This window comes from Ciconia boyciana, chromosome 2 (assembly GCF_034638445.1).
Source record: "Ciconia boyciana chromosome 2, ASM3463844v1, whole genome shotgun sequence".
Taxonomy (NCBI): domain Eukaryota; kingdom Metazoa; phylum Chordata; class Aves; order Ciconiiformes; family Ciconiidae; genus Ciconia; species Ciconia boyciana.
In genome coordinates this window covers 157,839,239-157,863,370 of record NC_132935.1, presented here as the reverse complement: position 1 = coordinate 157,863,370, position 24,132 = coordinate 157,839,239, and the positions used below count along the sequence as shown (strand labels likewise).

At 37.7% G+C, this 24,132-nt stretch overlaps 1 protein-coding gene across 4 annotated transcripts in view; it reads right to left on the bottom strand.

The window, feature by feature from the left end:
* Positions 1-24,132, bottom strand: part of ESYT2 (extended synaptotagmin 2) — a 93,148-nt gene that overhangs the window by 34,501 nt on the left and 34,515 nt on the right. For all 4 annotated transcript variants that reach the window (XM_072854694.1, XM_072854695.1, XM_072854696.1 and 1 more), the window contains exons 5-6: positions 19,457-19,529; positions 18,526-18,615 (exon numbers count right to left, since the gene is read on the bottom strand). In XM_072854694.1, coding sequence (XP_072710795.1) covers positions 18,526-18,615; positions 19,457-19,529 — 163 coding nt within the window. The remainder of the gene's footprint in view (positions 1-18,525; positions 18,616-19,456; positions 19,530-24,132) is intronic.

The following is a 24,132-nucleotide window of genomic DNA, read 5'->3' as shown; positions in this document are numbered from 1 at the left end:
CTCAACTATTCTATGAGTCTGTAAACATATTAGAACACAAACATTTGGTCCCATCCAGGGAATGAGATTAATGTCTTCCTAACTATGTCATTGAGAAGGGTGAATAAACCCACAGACTTCAACAGAACACTTAAAATCTAGCATTTGCCCTGCTGATATCCATTCAGAAAACTGCTGCAAGATTTTTCCTCCTTCTTTTACCATATTATACTCCTGTAGTCAGGAGCAAAACAGAAACAGGGACTCCTCTAATATAGGCATCTAACTCTCTAACTTTCTCTCTACCTCCATCAACTAAAAGGAATCCAACAGAGATCTGCGATATTTCAACATTTAGAACAAAATAATTATCAATTTATACAGATCATTACAGTTTATCTGTTTGCTTCTTCTAAATGCAATTTTCTAAACCATTCAGGATATTCATGTTTCCCAGACTCTGAAAGAATGAATGAAAGTCAAAACAATTTTTCATTCCATCATTACAGCATCAGACAGAAGAGCCCTCAGAATGACAGCTAAACTTCATGGTTTAGCTCTATTCAATTCATTTTCTTACTTCACATAATTTTATGTTGTGTGAGTTAAAATGCAGTAAATACATTTCTGCCAGTTGTATGTATTTTACTATATTTAATTAGGACTTTGCATCCTGCCTTTTCCCCTTGAAAATTACAGAGTATTCCCTTTATCCATCCATTTCATATACTGATTTTGCCCAGGAATTATATTAAATATCTCAGATACAATAATGATGAAACTATGATATCAGGAGGGGAAAAAAAAAAAAAAAAAAAGAAATCAACATTGTTATTGTTCTGCTCCAACCTTAAAAAAACACTTTCCCAAAGTATCCACAGTAAAGGAGCAGCAGTACAGAGAACTGAAATGTAAAGCTTTAGACACTTCGCTGAACTATGAGTAACGTGTTTCCTATAAGCCTAATTCTGTGGCTTTAGAAATAACAGGAGCTTTCTAATAAGATATTGAAGAATTGATACTACTGTGAAACCTTAGGTTTATTTAAAAGAGATTTCTAAAACCGTATTTCACAAGTTTCATCAGAAAGTTAGTTTTTCCTTTTTGATTTACTCTTCAGCACAATATGCCAAACAGACACTGAAAATAGTATGTCAGGGGAGGAAAAAAAGTAACAGAATCTTGAACTTTTTACTAAATAGCAAAAATTTCTTTTTGCTGTTTAGGCCATAAAGAAACAAAGATAAAATACTTCTTGCATTAGTTGCTGGTATCACTTCTGTTTTAGCCTTTTCATCATTGGTGAAATGCACCACTGGATAAATTGAAAATGAAAAACTTTATTTCTCTGCTGGTAATTACATTTCACAATTAAGATATTTTGTCTTTATAACTAGTATGTTCCAAAGACATCCTCTCACTTAATTGTTTATTTACTAGATTATGTGTATTAAAATTATCTTGCAGGACAAATTGAAACACAGCATCAGATACTATTTAATATAAATCTGAATTTTTGAGTTCATGTTTCCAGATGCACACAACATTGGACGTAAGTGGAATAACATTATTAGGAAAGATATTCTCCAAATGTAACAGTAGCTCTAGTGACCAAATTGCATAAACAGGTGGAAATAGATAGCTTTCAAAAAATAAATTCTGTGATAAAATAATTGATTTTTGGACTCTAGAAATTTTAATGAAAAGTCTCCTTAGCCAAAGGCTGGAACACATCTAAAATCCTAACTTTTATAAACACAAGGTAAGCAGTTATGGTCTCTTTGCTCTTTTACACGATATAAACAATTAATGTTAGACGGCTACTCTGCAATTATTCATATCTGTGAAGTAGTATTTCCTCTCTTTATAAAATAACTTCGAAACACAGAATGTGTCATCATCTCAGAATGGGATTTTTTTTCTGAATTGTACAAGGGCTTTTACAACGCTCAAAAGCATTAACGGAACAACATGGTAGAAATTAATAATTAAAGCACATTTCACAATAATCAAGCAGATCATATTCTTGCTACTTGTAACAACAGTCATTCTAAAATATATAATAAATATCGGCAGGCTTGGTTTTAGTTTTTAACTTATGAAGCAATACAAAACCTGGATGAATGTGCAATAAATTAACTGAATAATAGGTACACAACACCGACTAAGTGATGAATGCAATGGTAAAATGTGAGACAATGCTATACATATGAGCATCTTCAGAAAACTTTTCAAATTGAATTTACTTTTCCTTTAATGTCATGTACAGCACACTTGATTACTGCGTAAGTGGAGATTTCCCTTGACTGGGAAATTTAAAACTTTACAGCCAGGCTTTGGTTTCCATTGCACAAAATATCCCAAAGCATTTTTATCCTCTGCCCAAGAAATACACGATTTTGGTTCTGAGATAGGAATATAAACCTGTCTGCCAGAAGACACATGCAAAGAACTGTCTCTGCTGGTCTGAAGGGAGGGTACTACTTCACTCAGTTTTCTTCTTCACCATTTGTAAAACCATTACAGGCTCGTATATCCTGAGCACATGGTTACTTTCAGCAAATGGTTATACAATATCAATCCAAATTTTTTCTTCTAAAACTTAGTGGTATTTCAAGTTGTTTGGTGGTTTTTTTAAAAAAACTTTTATTAATTTTTGGGAAGTTTTGAAGTCAAAATAATTGGGATGAATGCCAGGAGTAAAAATTAAAATCTCAGAATAAAAATAGTGGTTTAACTGACCATACACAGGCATCTAGTTCCATTTGAGATCCATTAGGATACAGAAACAGAATAGTTGGGGTTGGAAAACATCTGCGGAGATCTGTGGTAGGGTGACCCTGGCTGGATACCAGGTGCCCACCAAAGCCACTCTACCACTCCCCTTCTCAGCTGGACAGGGGAGAGAAAATACAATGAAAGGCTCCTGGGTCGAGCTAAGGACAGGGAGATCACTCACCAATTATTGTCACGGGCTAAACAGACTCGACTTGGGGAAATTTATTACCAATCAAATCAGAGTAGGGTAATGAGAAATAAAAACTAAATCTTAAACACCTTCCCCCCACCGCTCCCTTTTTCCTAGGCTTAACTTTACTCTACGTCGTCATCCCCAAGCGGCGCAGGGGGATGGGGAATGGGGGTTGCAGTCAGTTCATCACACATTGTCTCTGCTGCTCCTTCCTACTCAGGGGGAGGACTCCTCATACTCTTCCCCTGCTCTAGCGTGGGGTCCCTTCCATGGGAGACAGTCCTCCATGAACTACTCCAACATGAGTCCTTCCCACGGGCTACAGTTCTGTAGGAACTGCTCCAGCGTGGGTCCTTTCCACAGACTGCAGCCCTTCAGGAACAGACTGCTCCAGCGTGGGTCACAAGTCCTGCCAGCAAACCTGCTCCAGCGTGGGCTCCTCTCTCCATGGGTCCACAGGTCCTGCCAGGAGCCTGCTCCAGCACGGACTTCCCACGGGGGTCACAGCCTGCTTCGGGCATTCACCTGCTCTGGTGTGGGGTCCTCCATCGGCTGCAAATGAAGATCTGCTCCACCATTGACCTCTGTGGGCCGCAGGAGGACAGCCTGCCTCATCATGGTCTTCACCACAGGCTGCAGTAGAATCTCTGCTCTGGCGCCTGGAGCACCTCCTCCCCCTCCTTCTTCACTGACCTTGGTATCTGCAGAGTTGTTTCTCTCACATATTCTCACTCCTCTCTCTGTCTGCAATTGCCCAGTTCCCCCCCGACCCTGCCCCTTCTTAAATATTTTATCCCAGAGGCGCTACCACCATTCCTGATGGGCTCGGCCTTGGCCAACAGCAGATCCATCCTGGAGCCAGCTGGCACTGGCTCTATAGGACATAGGGGAAGCTTCTAGCAGCTTCTCATAGAAGCCACCCCTGTAGCCCCCTGCTACCCAAACCTTGCCACACAAACCCAACAGAAGATCATCCAGTCCAACACCCCTGCTCAAAGCAGAATCAGCTAGAGCAGGTTGCTCAGGGCCATGTCCTGCTGGGTTTTGAGTATCTCCACGGATGGAGACTCCGCAACCTCCCTGGGCAACCTGCTCCAGTGTTCAATCACCCTTATTGTTAAAAAATAAAAAATAGTAAAAATTCTTTATGTTTAAAAGGAACTTATTGTATTTCAGTTGTGCCCATTGCCTCTTGTCCTGTCACTGGAAACCACTGAGAAGCATCTATCTCCATGGTCTTTACTTCCCCTATCAGGTATTTATATACATTGATAAGATCCCCCTGTGCTTTCTCTTCTCCAGGCTAAACAAGCCCAGCTCTTGCAGCCTCTCCTCATTTGACAGGTGCTCCAGTCCCTTAATCACCTTTGTGGTCCTTTGTTGGACTCGCTCCAGCATCTTCATATCTCTGTTGTACTGGGGAGCCCAGCACTGGACTCAGTGCTCCAGATGTGCCTCACCAGTGCCGTGTAGAGAGGAAAGATCACCCCCCTCAAGTAGCTGGCAATACTCTTCCTAATACAGCCCAGGGCGCTGTTGGCCCTCTTTGCCATAAGGGCACATTGCTGACTTCTGTTCAACTTTTTGTCCACCAGGACACCCCAGATCTTTTTCTGCAAAGCTGGTTTCCAGCCAGTCAGCCCCCAGCCTGTCCTGGTACATGGAGTTATTCCTTCCCAGTCACAGGACTTTGCATTTCCCTTTGCTGAACTCCATGAGATTCCTTTTGGCACATTTCTCCAGCTTGTCAAGGTCCCCCTGAATAGCAGCACAACTATCCCGTGCATTGACCACTCCTTCCAGTTTTCAGCAAACTTGCTGAGGGTGCACTCTGTCCCACCATCCAGGACAGCCATGAAGATGTGTTGGCTCCCATATTTACCCCTGGGGTATACCACTACTGACTTTCCTCTAACTAGGCTTCATGTCACTGACCACAACCCATAGAGCCCTAAGAGTTCAGCCACTTTTCAGTCAAGCTCATTGTCCACTTATCTAGTCTGTACTTCATCAGTTTACCTATGAGGATGTTGCAGAAGATAGCATCAAAAGCTTTACTGAAGTCAAGATAAGCAGCATCCATTGCTCTCCTCTCATCCACCAAGCCAGCCTTCTTACCATAGAGGGGCCATCATCTTGGTTAACCATGATTTCCTGTTCATAAATCCATCCTGACTAGTCCCAATCACTTTCTTGTCCCTCCTCCCTTACCAGCAGGATTGAGATCACCGCTTGGGCCCTTGAATCAACCCCAGAGCCATGCAGTCACACTTGTTTTCCAGAGGAGATCTGGAAGTGGTGTTGGTGCCCACATGGAAGAGCAGCAGTGGGTAATAGTCTGAGGGCCAGACAAGCTTTAACAGTTGACAACATCCTGAGTCTGAGACCCAGGCAAGCAGCAAACCTCCCAGGACAATAGGTCAGGATGGCGGATGGGGCTCTCTGTCCCCTGCAGCAGGGAGTCGCTCAGTACTATCACTTGCCAGTTCCTCCTGGTGCTTCAGTGTAGCTCAGGCTCTGCTGGCTTGGATACTCCCAGGCCCTCCTCTGCTACTCTGGTCCATACAATCTGTTCTATAGTTGCAAATCTGCAGGTGGGGTAGGAGTCATCTTCCTTGTGCCAGAAAACTTCCAGCTTTCCCCATCATGGGAGAATCCCATCCAGTAGTGTCTCCAGAAGGTCAGAGGTCCTGTTTCAGGTGTCCCCCCTCTACAGAGAATCACACTAAATGCATGTGTGAGGGTAACTGAATTCAGTCTAAGCCATCTACTTGTTCATACACATTTGTCATATCTGAAACCAGACTGTCAGAATCCAAAATGAAAAATACTACCATTAGTAGTTGTACAGAGATTGTACAGAGCCCGGTACAGAGACTGGTGACTTTCATCATTCTCCAGGTGAAAGCATGAAGGTATCATTGGCTCCAGTACCATTTTGTATTCAATGTCTTTTTAAAAAGATATTTCATTTAAAAATAGTTTTGCCCGCTTTCCAGTACAGTACTAGTAGGATTATTTGAGTGAGAAAAGGCTAACCTACCTTACACAAGAAAAAGTACATACTTAAGCACATAATATGGAAGAACTGATGTGCTGTGGAATTCACATCATCACTTACCACACTGTTATTTGACTATGCATCCATATTCTAATAAACATACTGAAAGTTCAACTAGTACATGTGAAAGTTTCCTATACTTCTGAAAACACTGATTTTTAGAAAATGCTTTTGAGAGACTTAGGTTATCAGGCTCATTTTCAAACAGACAAAAAGAAGGTTAAAACCACTCATCCAGTTTGCCCAAGAGCCAGTATTTACACAAAACCTCTACCTTTCTTCCTCCAAATTTATCTTCCATTAGCATACAATGCCTCTATCAATTATAGATCAAGCTGTCAGCCAAGCACTTACAAGAAGTTGTGCATGAAAGATGAACACAGACACTAGGAAAACAGTTTTGCAATTAACATTTTCGGCAAGGGAATGCACAGTTAACAACTGGATTTGAAAAGATCCTCCAGGTATGTGGGAGGCTCAGTTTGCTAAGGCATATCTGTTTATGGAATGCTAGCAAGGCTAAGTGGCAGTAATACCTTCCAGAAGTGGATCTTACCTAAAACTCATACAGTACACTGAACAGTCTTGTTGGATTTTTTTGTTTTGTTCTTTTTTTTTTTTTTAAGGTGTTATGATTTCTTATCTACATGAATGTCAATTTAAAGCTATCAGGTTTTTAATTTCCAAATGCAAGGAAAAACTGTTAGAAATAATTTGTTGTAAAATGGGTTATTTTACATTCCTATGTAAGTTTTACTTGTACAGTTCTACAATAACAAACTATGAGTTAGAACACACAGAACATTTATATTTAAGAAAATTGAAGGTAATTTCAGTGTATTCTTCTTTGAAAATTAATGGTGCAAATTATTAGTATATGTTCTCAAATCTCATGCTCATCTTAACTCTGAAAAAAAAGTTAAGAAATAAATAATTAAACCAGGATGAAAAGTCCAACTTCGCATGAATAATTTTGGGTTTGTACTACTTCCTTAATCCTGCAAACTCACAAATGTTTAAGTAATATAACATACAAGTAGCTTGGTAGTAGCTGATAAGACTAACCACAACTTGTGCTTTCAGACTGGTTCTCATGTTCTAATCGCAAGTTTTGACATTATGTCACACTTTAAAAATATATGTAGGCTACCAAGGCTCTGGAAAAGTAATTTTATACTGTTTCAAGACAAAGAACCCACTTTATTGCATGATTTATTCCCTTTGTCACAGACAAATTAGAAGGCAAATACACACCATAATTACCTCAAAAAAATGGTCCTAAGGTGTTCATATCTGCATCCCATATTTAGCAGTTTTACATACTGATGTTTTCAGAACAAATAGAAAATGAGAAAATATTTGCAATTCCTTTTGAGTTTTTCATATTTTTTTAGTATATTGCATACAGCAGTTAACATGGCAAAGTCCTGTGCCTTCTCCTAAATAGACCTAACTGAATTAAATGAATTGAGCAACATAATGCATGTTGAAATTCAGCATTGAGAAACATCTCCTACACGAGACCGAAACATCTATCAAAGCCCTTTCTGTGTTAACTGCCACAACCCAAAACAAAACAAAGAACAATCTATGAGATACTACAGAGAACTGAAAGATTTTCAATTTATGTGACCAAAAAGCATTTCAAAAGGTTGCAACGCAGCATATGAAACAAATACAGTGCCTATGGTACAACCTTACTATCAATACTTTGATTATTACACAACCCTTCTCAAAAACAACGTTACCACTTCATTCTGTCATCGGTCCTTAGACCATAAAGCATGTAAAAAATAATTATACAAAGAAACTGAAAAAAATAGTGCCACTAAGAGTGGCCATTTAGACAAGAAATGCAATTAGTACATACAATATCAGAAACTTCTATTCATCCACTTATTGTACAGGAATAATTACAAAGACAGAGGTCAGTTTCAGAAATGTTAAAGACACATACTTCTCCATTCAAAGTTGGAGCTAAGAAATTAAAAAACGTTACTAAGGCTAAGCACTTTATAGGATTATTAGAAGAGCTTTGCAAATAAATCTTAAGCCATGAAACATTTTGGAAGGAATACGAGCCTTCGAACTCCTGGCATAAATCAAGCCTTAACTACTCGGGCTTTGAAGGTAAGTTCTCCTTGCAGACAGCATTTGCTGCATTTGCCCACCACAGAAGTTCTTTTCCAGTTCTACCGGAAGAGCCCAGCAGTAATGAGGCACACTGGTATCACTGCAGTAACACACACTCTCTAATCTTACTATATGTATATTAGTGACAGATGCTTTTTTCTTTTTTTTTTTTTTGGGGGGGTGGTGGTGGGGGGTGGTGGTGTTCTTCCCCCCCACCTCCCACATTCCTCTCAATAAGTTTGTTTCCAGTCTGCACTTTTGGCTTCCAAACTTAATCAGACTTCAGCATAAGATACACCTTTTGTAACATAAGAAAAGAAGAGTTTTCCAAAAAGCAACACCAAGTTCAGGCAAAAAAGCTTATACTTGCATTAGAATGGAAATAGCGCTGACAGCAGACAAACTCACAGTAGAGAAGTAGTCAAATCTATGCATTGCTTGACACACAAGAGGGAGCCCTTCCAGCCACAGTCCAGTCAAATAACAAGGATTTTCATTCTACATTTCTACATTATCATATCATGGCTTGCTGGAGAGGAAGATGACCCCCTAACTTGTGGTTCTGACAGTAAGTTAAAGCAATGCCACCACCCTATCAAACTGAAGAGCCCTATGGAGAAAAAGGGAGCAAGCAAAAGACTGCCAGTTGATGAATCATTTTTTGGAGCACTAAATATAAAAAATTCCATACTTTAAAAAGAGTTTTGGCCTAAAAATCTCCAAAATAGCTCAACAATATCATTTCCTTCTCTGTCACCACTTTGAGCAATGCATAAATCTCTTAGTTTAGCTAAATTCAGGGAACGCCAGCTGGTTCTCTGCAGCAGAACTAACAGGGCACTGGAAAGACTGTGTTCAGGATTTGTTACCGAGTAAAACTCTGCCAGGAGCCAGAAACGATGTGGTGTCTTTCCACAACACATTGCAACCGAGAGAGGTGATATGCCTTGCAGCGACTGTTAACAGCCAGCTCACTGGCCTAGAGCGAGATTTCAGACACCAATTACACTTTCTGATGAAGCCGTATGTGTGTTATATTACTCAAAGCTCTTTTGGTTCTTCCTCTGCTCAGAGCAGTGAAAACAAGTTATGTTTCCTCCCTGAAAACCAAGATATTTTTGTCTTATCAAGGCTCTGTACTGAGAACTAATGCAACGCATGCTAAAGTGTACTCATAACAAGACACAAATCCTTCTTACTCCTGTAAATGCTTTGTTACATAAGTTAGAGGAAAGGGAAAGGAACATAAAATTATTATGTGCTGAACCAGTGATTGTCCAACATGGTTAACAGCTAAAAATTGATAAGACATCTTTGTACTCAGAGGGTACAGTGACTCTGTTATTGCACCTGCTATTCCACTAACAAAACACATTTAAATGTCTACATTTAAATCCAGACTTGGTCCAAAGCTCATGCTCATGGGCTTACTGGTTTAGGCCCTGAGCTAGTGGTAAAGGTAGCCAGAGAGCTGTGATCTCATGAGGCAGACACAGGAGTCTGGACACACAGTTAAATAAAGTTTGGAACTACTAACACACACAAAGGACTACTTATATGCTCAGGTCACAGTGAAGCTGTCCAGATGAAGGTAAGAAAGGCTGCTAGTTGCTCCATACTGGGCTACTGGATGTCCGATCAGGGCACCATCTAGTTAAGAGCCAGAAATTACATCTCTTGCAAGAGCAGCTGAACCTACTGAGCAGAGAAGTGTTTAGAGTGAGGGGGAGACAGTGTGAGCAGTGATGCAGCAAGGGCACTCATGTAACACCTTCTCCTAGCCTTTCTTCCAAGGGTGCAAGGACCCCACATGGAAAAATAATCAAAACTAGTTTTCAAACTTTTCTAGTTGACTTTGATTCAAATATTAGAGCTGAGATCGGTTTTAAAACCTACCCTATCTATTTTGCGTTTTAGGAAAACCCAGTGATTAAATGTGTTTTGGGGTACCTCAAAACCCTGGCTGACTTAAGGTCTCATCACAGGATAATGTAATTTTGGAATTTATCAAACATTCAACCAAGACTGGATATCATGTGGAATCATATTGTATATTATGTTATATGGTGGCAATCCCAGCATAAGCTATGACTTCTAAATAGTTATTGAGTTTTCCCTTGTTTGCTATTTCCTTCCTTCCCTACATCTTTTACTCGCAGTATTTGAGACTGTCAAGTATGCTTAAAAAAAAAGCCCTCAAACCCACGAACACTGGAATTCACCTACATAACACAGTGGCAGAAGCATCATGAAAAGTGGAAAGTTTCCAAAGCTTATTCTAGAGAGAGCTTGCAGAAAACAGAAATGGAAAGTTCCCATATATACTTTATATGTAAGAGACGGAGAGAGTTGGTTATGTGCGATGCTTATTAATCATCTGGAAAAGTGATGGTAAAGAGAACTGGAAAAAACAAAACAAAAGAATTTGCTAATTACCATGCTGCTTTTTCTATTTCAAGAGACTATGAAAAAGGTCAAAAGCATCGAATGTACAAGGTGTGTATTTTAGTGTTGATAAAGCAAAATAATGCAAATGAATAAACACACATTATTCAAATTCACTGTTGGGGAAATAGCCATGCAGATGTCACAGTAAACACAGAAAGCTCTACTTCAATCTCTTAATACATTAACGAGTTTGATAAATCCCGGAATAAGTTAGATGCAACACAGAACAAGTGTCAGGATGCATAAGTAGTAGACACAAAAATAATTCTGGTGTTCATATATGTTTAAACAAACAGTAATAGAACAGTCTTCCTAAAACCCTGTGAAGATCAACAGCCTGTGAAGTTGGGATTTTAACTAAGATGAAAAATGAGGAATACAAATTAGATAGAATTGATAGGACAGGCTTATTCACCTTTTGTTAGAATGCAAGAAACAGAATATTGTAAAGATGTGACTTACACTTCCATTTATTATGTGCAATAGAAAAAACCAAGTCCAGCAAGCAGTGATCCTTTAAAACTTCCTGGTACAACACACCACTGAAGGTACAAGTAGGAGACATTTTTAAAAGTTAACCATGTAACTGAGCTTTTACTCTTCTGAACAGAGACATTAACAGCTCAGTTGATTTTTTTCTATTCTGTTCAGTCATGGAATTATACTGGCTGTATGGCATGCAAACAGGACTGACTACTGCCTTCAGTTCTGCACCAAAATTAATTTATTTTATGTTATTTACAATTTATGCTTTTGTGATTTCATCTGTGTTACATTGAAAGAGTTTAAAAAACATATATATCCCTGCAGCCTATAAGAAAAAGTAGGCTAAAAACTGATTAGCATTTTTACATATTTGGTGTTCTCAATACCCTAGATGCCTTTACAAAGGGAAAAGAATGTACTGGAATGTAGAATATACAGGGCCATTACTGAAGTTCATAGCAGCACAAAGGCAGCCTCTAAACACTGCCAACCTTGTGGCTTGATTTGGCTGCCATAAGCACTACTAATTCTCAGAAGAGAAGCCACAAAGTATTTTAAAATGCTGATGAACAACTTCCTGCTAATCAAGTTATGGAAGTATAAGATTTCTGCAGGACAAATTTAAGGTCTGCTACAGGGCACGATGATACAATTCCATGGGATAAATTGTGTTTCTTCTCAGAAATTTATTATAAGAAGGGAACTAACATGCTCTCTTCTGTTACTTGTGAATAGTCATGCAGAAATATAGTACAATTTGTCTGCTAGTAGAGTGCAGCCCATTACCACTACAATGCTAAAGTGCTAACATTATTGTAACAATTTAATAAGTAACATTATCATAATAATTTAATAAGTAACATTATCCAGTGTATTTCCCCAGTAAACATATAATAAACTCAGCATCATAAAAAACATTCGACTATACAGTACCATAGAAAGTAGAAATGACACCATTTTTCATCATTGCTATAGGAAGCACAGCATATCTCTGCACAGGAACTGTGTTTAACAGTAGTAAGTTTTTCAGTGATAACTGTCTAAAGATTTAAGTGAGACAATTTCTACAGAGATAAAATGTATTAGTTGTGGGGTAACAGACAGAGCAGGCAAGTTTTTGAGTTACGGTGACCAGAAGAAGGGTCACAGTTGGTCTAACAAAAATCCAGTGCACCTTGCTATTCTCCATAGCGTCAACTACTCAAAGCTACAGTTCAAGCCGATTCCCTCTACTTTCTACTGCTTTCTACTCTTCTACCAGTCCTGCATTTCTGTTCACACCCTCACACTAGTACTGACACTCTCCTGACTCCTTAGTGAGCCAGCTCAAGATGCTAAAATACATCTGAAGGACAGGAAACCAGTCACTTCTTGTTATGTTTAATATTCTCCTAGCTTACGTCCTTTAACCAGCTTCCTTCAGGAGCAGAAGTTTCAACACTGGTTTAAGAGAGACAATAACACTGAGTGGGAGGGCACAGAGAGAGAAGAATATGGTATTGTACAAGCACCAACTGTGATGACCCTTAAAACATTCCATAAGCTATCAAAATAAAAATTAACAAAATTTAAGTTATAGCAAATTATAAGTATACAAAGTAACAGCGCAACTCACTTTGACTTTATAAGCAACAAGACTAATTCTTAACAAATATTATTATAGCAGTACCTACACTTCAGAATTTATCCAGGTGTTCCACAAACCCCTTTTAAAAGAGGTTAAAAAGTTATGAAGCAAAGATACTGGCAGTCTCCCATGACATGAAGGCATTTTGATCAGCTAAAAGCAAACCAAAATAACATTCTTCTGCATTCTACATGATCACTTTATGTTTTTTTCCAGCCATTTCACTAGGGCACATTCTTGGTGCAAGCCCTCCTTTTGAGTCTAATTTTCTTCAGTACTGATAATTTTGAAAATCACATCCAGTACTGAATTTTCCAAAGGCAGCCAATATTAAATGAAACTAAACCAATATTAAATAAATAAAAACTGCAGGACAGACCCAATCTGTAAAGTGAGTAGAGGGAGAGCAGTGCTCAAGTCAGCAAGTGGAGGGCTAAAGTGCGAATATAAAAATGAGAGCTTTGGAAGACTTGCCCACTTTTCCTGGAAGGCATTCTGTTTTCCAGCTGTTGGTTTTTTTAGAACAATAATATTGGTAGTCATGTGTCTGTCTGTCTGTTTGTTTGTTTTAAAGAGAAAAGGGTTGGGTTAGGACACACCTTCAATATTACGTATGCCACTAAACAAGCTTTTGAAAATTACCAATTTGCAGTACAGCTATAAGCCATATACACTGCTATAACTGAACCAAAAATCAAAATAATTAGCCATGTGGTATTTTGTTCTAAAAGATAACCACACTTAGAGAAGCCAAATATATAGTAAATATACATAATGTTAACATAATGAGAAGTAATGTGAAAAACCTTACAAATCCTGACCATTTACACTGTATTAACTTCTCTCTAGCATTGAAGCTCAGAGAATTAAAAGACTACTTCAAGACATTAGAATGCACATATTTCTCTCTTGAAATCTCTTACATATTTGGATATATTTTATAGGCTGATGAAACATTTAGTACCTTCTTCACAATAATAACAACAAAATACAGTATTTTAAAAGTTTCATCCAAAGTAAAAACTCTTGCAGCATCAAAAACTTCATGCATTACTCACAAATACGAGACTGGTAAACTCATTAAATAAGTATGTTTGGAACTATTAATTTAGGCAGTGTTGCCTTATATAGTCATTAAGGCCAGCAAACAGATGATACAGAGCAAGAGGAATTGTTGCCAGTTACTTTAGACTGGAAAATATGAGAACAAAATCTAATGCTAGCTGCCAACTAATTCCTCTTCTCTTCTAACAAAAATATTGAAGAAAAGCTTTCCTTGGCTGCAGCCACTTACTCTCTAATAAAAGGACAGAATTTGGTTATTGCTATAATAAGCATTATTTTACATTTTTCTACAGAAGTTAGAAAAATAAACTCTAAGACGACACACTGCAGTAGGGAGAGAAGTCTGCTTGGAAGAAAATAAACATCCATGTATAACTGTCAAAATTATGGAATAACTTGATTCCAAGATACATTTTTTTAACAATCCACCCTTAAGTTTGCTCAGACCTTGACCACTAGCTTAGTTTTTAAATGAAAGGAGGGTGAAAAATACTTTTAATATTTTTGTAACTGAATACTTTTGGGAAGGGGTCGACTTTTTAATTTTCGTACTCCAGTCCACTTCCCATCCTTTTTTGTCCCACTAAGTCAACTAGATCCCTAATAAAGTGGCATGGGGGTAGGAGTAAAGACAAAATTACTCTGGATAAAGCCTTTTCCCAACTGACGTGTTCAGAAAGCTACTGACCACAAATGAGAGGTGTTTCATTTGATGTATTTTCAGTTTATTATCTCAGGTCCAAGTTGTCTGAGTTAAGCACTTAGCAAATGCATGGCACTTAGCATGGATCAGGGACAGAAAGGATTGGGCACAGGTACCGGAGCTAAAAGCTGACTGGAGAGGTATTTGGGAGTACCAGAAATGAAAGGTTCAGACAAATGCTACCAGAGCACAATGCTGGGAGTGGGAAACAGAGGAAGTGTCAGGAACTGCTTGTGAGCACGCCGGCTGCTGATCTCTCCCTCCCTATCCCCTGTCAGCTTTCCTACCTCTCCCCTAGAAAGCCACAAAGAAGCAGTAGCTGCAGGAGGTACCCCAGGAAAACAGTCCAGACATACTGCATCAGGTCATGGCGCCAGCACCAAGTGTGTCAGAATGGCTTCTGCAGAAGGACTGTACACTGGTTTCTTTCTCAGGGGATAGAAAACAGAACTGAGAGAGACAACACGAACCACATCTACAACACAAAGAGAGCTCATTCCTGTAGAAAAAAAAATGTAAAGCCTGTGTCCACACAGGCTGAACTCTTCTCCCTGCTCCTCTAAAATAGAGTGTTTGCATTTAACTTGTTTATTGGATGGTCCCTGTAGTGAGCTGGGCACTGTACTGAGTCTGGAAATTGTTTGGGAGAGCACTAAATAGCAAAATAATATCAGAGAGTACGCTAACAATTACACAGTGCAAACTACGATAAGGCAGTGTTCAATCCTTGCCATGGCCCTGCATAATTTGTTAGTGTAAACATGAAAATTAACAGATGCCCTACATTCATACTGCTCAGCCAGAAGGTAAAAATGAGAGAAAACTTAAGCAGACATCTCCTAATATTTAGACTCGCTTCAAAGAAATGTGTGGAAATCCAAATTTGGTTCATCCCAATGTACTTTCCCAACCCTTTCCAAATAACAGCAATGATGTTTTATCCGTTTTGCATGAGGTATTTCACTTTTACAAAAAAACTCACTAAATTATCCACAAAACACTTCCAAATTCTTGCCTGTTTTACTAAGATTTAAGTCTACATTCCCTCTACCCAAGCACACATGGTTTCTCTAGACAGATGAAACAAGCCACATAAATGACGCAAGTGACACTATAAGTTTTTCCTAGACCATACATAAACACCCATACAAACCTATCGTTTCCACAAGTTAGCAAAAATTTATCATAGGACATTCGTTTAAAAGCATTGTGTTACAAGAATGTGATTTTATTGAAGAAAATAACAACATACCTTCTAAAAGCTGTTGAAGTAAAGAATTCACTCCCATGCCCCCCAAACTGTGAAAACTAGATCAACTTTTTAGAGTTGCAGACTGCTGAGGAAACCTGAGATGATCAATCTGAGACTGTTTCAAAGTGCCTAAACCCATATACTTGTAATTTATGACCTAGCATAGTCTGAAACTGTTAAATCTTGACATCACAAGTTTTACTGTTTAATTAGAACATATCCAAGAAACAAAAGTTTCCAATGGAAAATATACTTCCAAGTATGAGATGGAAACGATTAATTTCTTTAAAGAGGTCTGTGTAGCATAAGAACTCCATGATGTTCACATTTTCTATTCAGCTCTCTTACTGATACTCATCAAAAGCAATATCAAACTTCCAGTCGCTGAAACTGCCTTACACACACATATACAACATCAAAGAATTTTTGGCCACCAAGTGTGCAATGTGTATTATGTTCTCTTTTATATTTTTCTAAAATAAGATTGTTGTATGGACTTTGCAACATCTGTGAACATTTCTTGATGCATCTGTAGATTAAAAAAGAAATTTCCTGGAAGCAGTAAAACCTAGACTAGAATTACTGTCATATTTTATAAGATTTAATTCAATTAAAACTGTAGAGTATTTGTTACTCATTTTCAGACACTGAAAATTACATTTGCTATCTATCCTCTGTTCTTCTACCAATGCTGCACCAAGTTACCAACAGACATACTGGTGCTTGTCAGCCAGTCTTACCTGCAAGATTCAGACTACAGCTTTTGAAGTGAAACAATCACTCCAAGGTACAACAATCCACTATCTATAGTGCCTTATCATAGCGCAAACTTCAATTCCATATATCTATCATTTTAATGTAGAGGAAAGTGCTGAACTGAAATTTTATGACTACACCACCCAGGTTCCCAGCTTTCAAAAACTGTATTAGTTTCAAATTCGCACGTACTGTATTTTAAAAAGATCGTATTTAACTTCAGCACGAAAAGGCAAGACATATAAAACGCAGCTTCTCAGGAAAAGTAACTATCAGGTAGTTTGTGTCAGGCCAGAATTCAGAAAAGTTTGTGGCCTCAGAAAACTTTTTCTTCATTTAAAAGGTGAAGAAAAATGAAAAAACTCATTTTCCTCGAATTGCTCAGATGCAGAAGTTTTCTTGCTCTTCAGTGAGCTAAGAATCATTCTCTTTAATTCTCTTAATTCAAGAGAATTTAAACATGTCTGGAGTGACTACAACGTTATTGAATCCTGCAAGAATACATATCATTTTGGTGCCACACTCCATGACACAAATTGATATTGGCTGAGCCAAAAAATCCCCAAGCACTTTCATTGTTGTTTGGGTAGTAAAGAACAGGGAACCCTAAGAAAGACTTCTAAAGTATATCACAGTTTCATGTAGATAAAGAAATCAGTTACTTCTACAAAAAAGGTGGTAAAACACAGTAGAATCCTATACAAATGCTGTAATACCTTGAAAGTAATTTCAGTTTGTACATAATTATATTATTTAAAATTAAAACCTTCTTTAATTACTAAGAACTATTTTGACTCTTATTAAGTCATGGTCAACCCTTCTAGGTAATGCCAGTTAGAATGCCCAGGATCTCACCTTCTACAAGACTCACTAGGTTGGATACAACCTCAAGAGCCCATCTGTGTGCATGGTTCTGGAAGAGCTATACTTATGTCAATCCTAATGGATGCAGGTCCAATCTGTTCTTAAGAGACATCAGCAACAGAGATTCACAGTGTCTCCAGGCAGCCTATCGCAGTGCTTCACTACACTACCATTCAGGCCTTCACTCATCCCCCTTGTCCAGCTTGAATCTTCCTTGCTGTGATTATTTGTTATCCTATCTGCCATGAATATGCAGAATAGATTGCGCGTTTCTTTTCTGTAAGAGCCTTTCACATTTTTGAAGAACGTGTTCTCCTCAGTCTTCTCTAAACTAAACAATTCTCATTCTTTTGGTCTGTCCTCCAGGGTCAAGTTTATTCTCATCTCCCTACTTTGGACACTCTCCAACTGGAGAGTTCAAGTGCTGTGCCTAAAACTGAAAGCATCTTGTGGGTTATCCTCTTGTTTAGACATGCCAGTCTACCTATATCATTTTCATACCAGCAAGACCTTGTTGGCTTACCTTTGTTTCACTATTATTCCTGCCCAAATGCGCACTTTGGTCTAGCACGTATTCCAGTTGAATTACGTGACACCCTCTCCCCCTCCAACTTCTGCTACTGTCATGTTTGTTTTGAATTCCAATTTCATCTCACTCTGTGCTTCATCCATTCTCATACTTGGGTCATTGGTAAATGTAATGGAACTTGCCCACCTGTTATCTAGGATAAAAACTTCAATCATCATAGTGGGTAACCTCAATACACCCATTCTAATTTTAATTTGTGGTAACACTAGCATGGTTTTCAAAAGATCTTGCACAGATCTTGGGGAATTTTAACTTAGATCATGTTCACCTGCAGACTGTCATGAGAAACAGCAACAAAAGCTTTTTTACAAACAACCTGGATGGTATCTATTGATCTTCCCTTATCCAGAAGGCTTGTAAGAAAAATTTGACAGATTTGACAAAACAGTTCATAATTCCAAGGTAATTATTATTCATCTTGGTTTCTTCTAGTATTCATAAAATTTGTCCACTGTTTTTCTAGGAAAGTTCAACCAAATGGTAGCAATTTCCCAAATTCTTTCCTTTTGCTGCATAATTCTCGCTCCATCGTTTTCTGACTACTGTCATCAGCACTCTAAAAAGAGTAGAAACAGAAATAAAAGTACTTACAGGTTTCCTAAGGAAAAAAAGGGATAGTGCTCCAATTAGGGGCATGTCTCCAATTAATGGTTCCAGGATAACCCTCATAGTGCCATGGATCTATGGAAGGGGAGGAAAAAAAGGCAATGGAATTGAATTGAGTCATAAAATTGAATAAAATTTATTCACTGGTAATGTTCATACTTCTAATTCATTAAATTCTTGATTATGGAAGAATTGTTAATATATATAGCTTTACATGTCATCCAAACCCAAAAAATTTAACACAGGCACTAAATAGTTGGGCTTTCAAATTCATTACATTCATCTACATGATGCTGTGTCATGTTAGTGGTAATTTTGCTAAAAATATGAAGTAGATTATTTATACAGCTCAATGTAAGCAGATGTGGCACAAAGCAATATAATGGCATCCACAGATACTAGAACAAAAGGAGGTAAATGCTTATAGGTATGTCAAGACACACAAACAAAAAAAGCATACTACATTTCCTCGTTAGAGAGAGAGATCTGTTATCAGAAAGTTAAGGAAATTTGAGAAATAATATCAGAAGGCAAGGCTAATAATAATAATTGCATCTAAACTAATAATTGCATCTAACACTGAAATATTAAATAAAATAAAATTTTAAGCTCCATGTTCCCTTTACGAACCTACACATCACATGAACATTGGCTTGATGTGAAATTATCTCCATCTTTTCCAGTAGAAAATGTTATATATTAAAAACTGTTCTACATCTGAAAAGAATTTACCCTTTCAGCTAAGTCATGTTACTGAACTTATTACGCGATATCAATATTATGCAACTAAGAAAAAAATAGTAAGCAACAAAACTACACAATTACTGTTTCTCTCTTATAAACTATTTCATCAGAAAATAATAATTCAGTGATGACTCGATACCAAAATCAAAAGAAAAAAAAAATTGGATTTCACCTGTATACTTTTTACACCAGCTCTGCAGAAGTATCTCTTGATCTCCAAATCAATTTCACAGTTTCCAACAAAACTAAAACAAAAAAGAAAGTATACATTTCATTTTTATGGATTAAACTGCAATACACTGTTAGCTCTGTTTTGCACTGTCATGACAATATATTCTGTATCTCAGTCTATGCACAAAAAATGCATGTTACAACACTACAATATATAACAAAGTCAAAATTAAAAAAAAATTACATCCCCTTCAAAACATCACCACTGTCATCAAAATCACTCAAATTAATACAGAGGTATGTTATCATCTCCAGAAGCATACATAAGAGAAAACACACAAGTAGCCTTACTTTTGGGAAATAATGGACACAGAATTCATAATCCATTTGAGGAAAGCTCTACATAGGTCTCATTAATAGTACATGTACCCAAATCCACTCTCACCTAATATAATCATGAGAAGCACTAGACAGAGATGGTTATTTTGCTAAAAATCAAAGTTGTCTGAAATATTCAGAGACTTGCAAAACCAGTCATATTTAGAAATTTAGTAAGCTGGGCATGCTGAGCTGGATGATCCACTAAGCAAGGTTTAAGCTGAAAAGAGCTGAGCCCTTGCTGAAGGGAGAAAGGAAGCAGGAAGCAAATTAGAAAATAATATATTAAAAACGATGCAAGTTTTTCCCTGAACAGTTCTTGCATCCCATTTTTGGGGATGCAAGGTCAAGGGCTCGAAATTTTGCAGATGCTGCCCTATATCTCAGAGACAGATTTGTAGAAGATAGTAAAAAAAGCCCCGTCTATTTTGCCCATGCTACAAGGCTAAGAGATTATTTGCACATAACTCAGATTTTAGCAGCTGCTTTTCCTGAAGCTCCATGCAGGTCAAGCATGTACCAGCAGAGTTGAGCAGATCTTTTCCAAGCACTGGTGCTGCTGTGAGCCCCATTGGGTCTGAAAACAAACTAATTCTGAGACTCAACAAGGGATTTAGGAAGAAAGCTTGAGACACTGATTTAGCAAGGGAATTGGTCAATGATTCTATAGAATGAGAGCTAAAAACAAAAACCAACAGATTGAATACCAAGCTACAGCTAGGGAGAGACTGGCCAGATAAGGAGACTGGCTAAGAAGATACGGGTTATAATGAAAGGACAAATGAAATCTGAAGAGCTTTCTGAACAGACTGTCCAGTTAAAGAAAATGGAAGAAGGAACAAAGTGGGGAGGAGATAAGGCAGCTTAAACAAAGCCAGGCATTGCTGGGGTGGAGGGGGGGAAATTTGTTTTCTCTACAGGGCATCCTGTTCCAGATTCTGCAGTAGAGCCCAGGCTTCCTCACATGAGGTTCCTCAGACCTAGCCTGTACACTGAAAAACTGTTCAGCCATGTTTAGGGAGTCTGACGGAATCTTATTACAGAAATGTCTGGGAAATTATGAAGAAAATGGGGCCATTTTAGGTTCAAGTCAAGACAAAATAAGTTACTCTCACAGTAAGAGCAGAACAGCAGGACCTCTGTCTCCTCCCCCCAACAACTGATGACCACAATGCTATCAAAAGAAAAAGAAGGTGAGAGTTGCTGCATTCAGGATATCCATTATTCAAATCATCTGTAGCCTCCTGTGCTCTGTGTGCGATGGTACTGTCTATGGGATTTCAAGCAAATGCAAATCTTTTCAATTCCTTAAACAGAAATAAACAATAGTACCGAGACATTCTTGTAAACATCCAACATTGGAATTTATTTTGGACTATTCAAAAGATAACACTCTGTAGAATCATTTTGGTACAATGACCAGTTTGGGGGACTGGAAGACAGCAACATGACCGGGGTCTATGTGAAGGGAAGGTGACCATTGCTTTCCCCGGAAAGAATGTAGTGTGACTGTGCAGTTTAAAAATAGGTATATAATTTTTAACGCACTATTTAAAACGATGTAATTTCTATTTTTACCTATCCAACTATATATAGAAATAGTAGATATATATAAATACACACACACATATATCATTGCATAACATGATGACACAGAGAACCAAGGTCAATTAAAACCTGCAACTGAAACCTCAGTCTTAGCACTTTGTAGCATCAGAACTATTTGTGTTAAATCTGTGAAGCAATATGCTTGTTTGAAAATCCATAACAACATGATGACAAATTGGAGTAAAAATAGTAACAAACTGCATTTGAGCGTAATAAGTCAACAACTTTTAACCTTATCATAAAGTTAAACATGGTTTTATCCCCTAAGATATTTGGCTGGATCCATTAACAGCTGACGCCATACAGAATTCCACCGTAACATAACATACAATTTGAAGTAAGTAAATACAATTCATTCAAATAAATAAATTCAAATACAATTTGAAGTTAGTAAGCAAATTCTATACATTCAGACCATAATATCCCAGAAATATTTGTGACCCCTGTAATGTACAGATCATGGAGACAGATTACAGTTTAATGAGGACAGTCTTGTAAGAATATAACAGCAGCTGTACTGAATCAGAAGAGAAGCACAGTATGCTATATGTGGTCATTCTAGCCCATAGAAGACACCCAGAAGAAAAACAAACAAACAAAGAATAGGACAAACATATTTCCCAGATTACAACGATCAGTGATTCTGTACTTTGCACTATCTTAATTATTTTTAGAAGGTCTTCAGACCCCATTTTTACATCTGTCTTCTGCCACTACAATGGTAGCGAGTTTCTCCATTCAAGTATGCCACATGAAAAAAAAAATTTCCATGTGTTTAAACCTGCAGCCTACAACTTTCTTATAGTGCCTCTATTTTTTGTGTCATGAGAAGGTGAAAACACTCAGTTGTACACTATTAACAAGTATTTCCTCAATCTCTCAATCTTTTTTGGCTTTCTTTACTACAGTTCACATTTAATTTGACAGATTTGATCTTGTTTTCTATTGATCCATAACCTTTAATTTTCCCTAAGTGTTTACTACATTCATGCACTTTAGCAAATATAGGATTTCTATTTATTAACAATTTATTTAGACTTTATCTTCATTTGCTGAAGTACTTAAAATTTGTCCCTCGCACATCTTTGTCACCAGAAGCTAGACTTTTAAATTGTAACATGAGCTTTGACAATTTTTTTAACATAAAGCTCACAGTAAGTAAGAGAAAGGTAAAGTGTTCCCTTTAAAAACGTGGTCCTGAAATTGAATCTTTAAATACATTTTCCAATGACTGCTTTGTGGATTAGCTAGTCAAGCTGCTTACAAGAGTGAAGTTCTTAATTGGATCCTGAGCGATGCAGAGGACCAGTTTCAAAAGGTTCTGAAAAACACTCTGAAGCAATGATCATAATACACTCAATATGCTTGCAGAAACAATAAAAACTAAACCAAAACACACTCCTTTTGCAATTAAACTTAAAGCAAAGAGCAAAAAAAATCAAGGAAGATGCAAAAAATACTAAGGAAGTGTTTTGGAGACACATTGAAACTACTTAAATGTACTGTATGGAAGGTCCAAAGCAAATGCATGTACCCCATCACAAACAACTGACAGTAGAAAGGGCTAAGCAAGCCACAATGGTGAAAGAGCAGGATAAAAGGAGATTATTAAAGGAATGAGTGTACTTAAAAATAAATTAAAAATATAAATAAAATCTTTCCTTCCCTCCCCCCTGCCAACCCCACAGAGCTTGGCTTCATCCAGCTATTCTTACAAATGCTTAGAGATTCTTTTCCTTCTCAACTGTATTTAGGGAATTAAAGGTTTATAGAAATTCCTAACTTTAAACTTAAAAATAAATTAAAATTAGAACAAACTAATTTAACTGAAGATTAAAACCTACAGGGATAAATACTCTGAAGGACAGACTCTTCTCCAGCAGTAAGACTGTTCTTTATAATCTTGCAAAACTGAACTAAAGTTGATTCCCTAAGAAATAGTTTAGGCTTGGTATCTGTACATAATTCTGTATCTAAACATGCCAAGAACATTTATTACAGAGACTCTTATTCTTCCTTCGTGTTACTACTGAAACAATCCCAGTGATGGACCCTTAGAGAACATTAAAAAAAAAAAAAAATAATCAAACAGTAAGAATCGATACTGGGGTGCCATCTGTCTTAAACTTGCATAAGTAAAAGCCTTTGAAAAAGAGCCCTTTCCCAATGAGAAGGTGTCAAGGACAAGTCTTAAATATGAAATGGGACTTCCTTTGATGGTGGTTTTGTCTAAGCCTTAATTGCTAGAAACTATGATAGTCACCCCATAGCTCTCCTGTTTCCATTTTCTTCCTGGAAGCCTATGCCACCGGCAGTAGGGACAGGCTGTTGGGGTAAATGGGCACCTAGCTGACTCAGCACTATTATTGTTATTTAAACCACTTCAAGGAATTTATTTCAGCCTTTTAGATTGAATTCTACTCCAGCCGTTATCAATTCTCTAAGTGGGTTGCAATGTAATGCAATGAGACATATTGGTAAAGATTTCCTTCAGGTCTAGGTAATAGGACATTATTCCTGAAATTTTTGTACATACCTATTGTCCTTTTTACATTTATCTGTCCCAATCTACTTCATGATGGTGAGCAGGAGAAAAAAAAAAAGAAAAAACAGAAACACTAGATTTACCCTCTCCTCCTGTGGGAATAATTCTGCTTTAAAGGGAAGAAGTGGTCTTGGGAGACTTGGCCC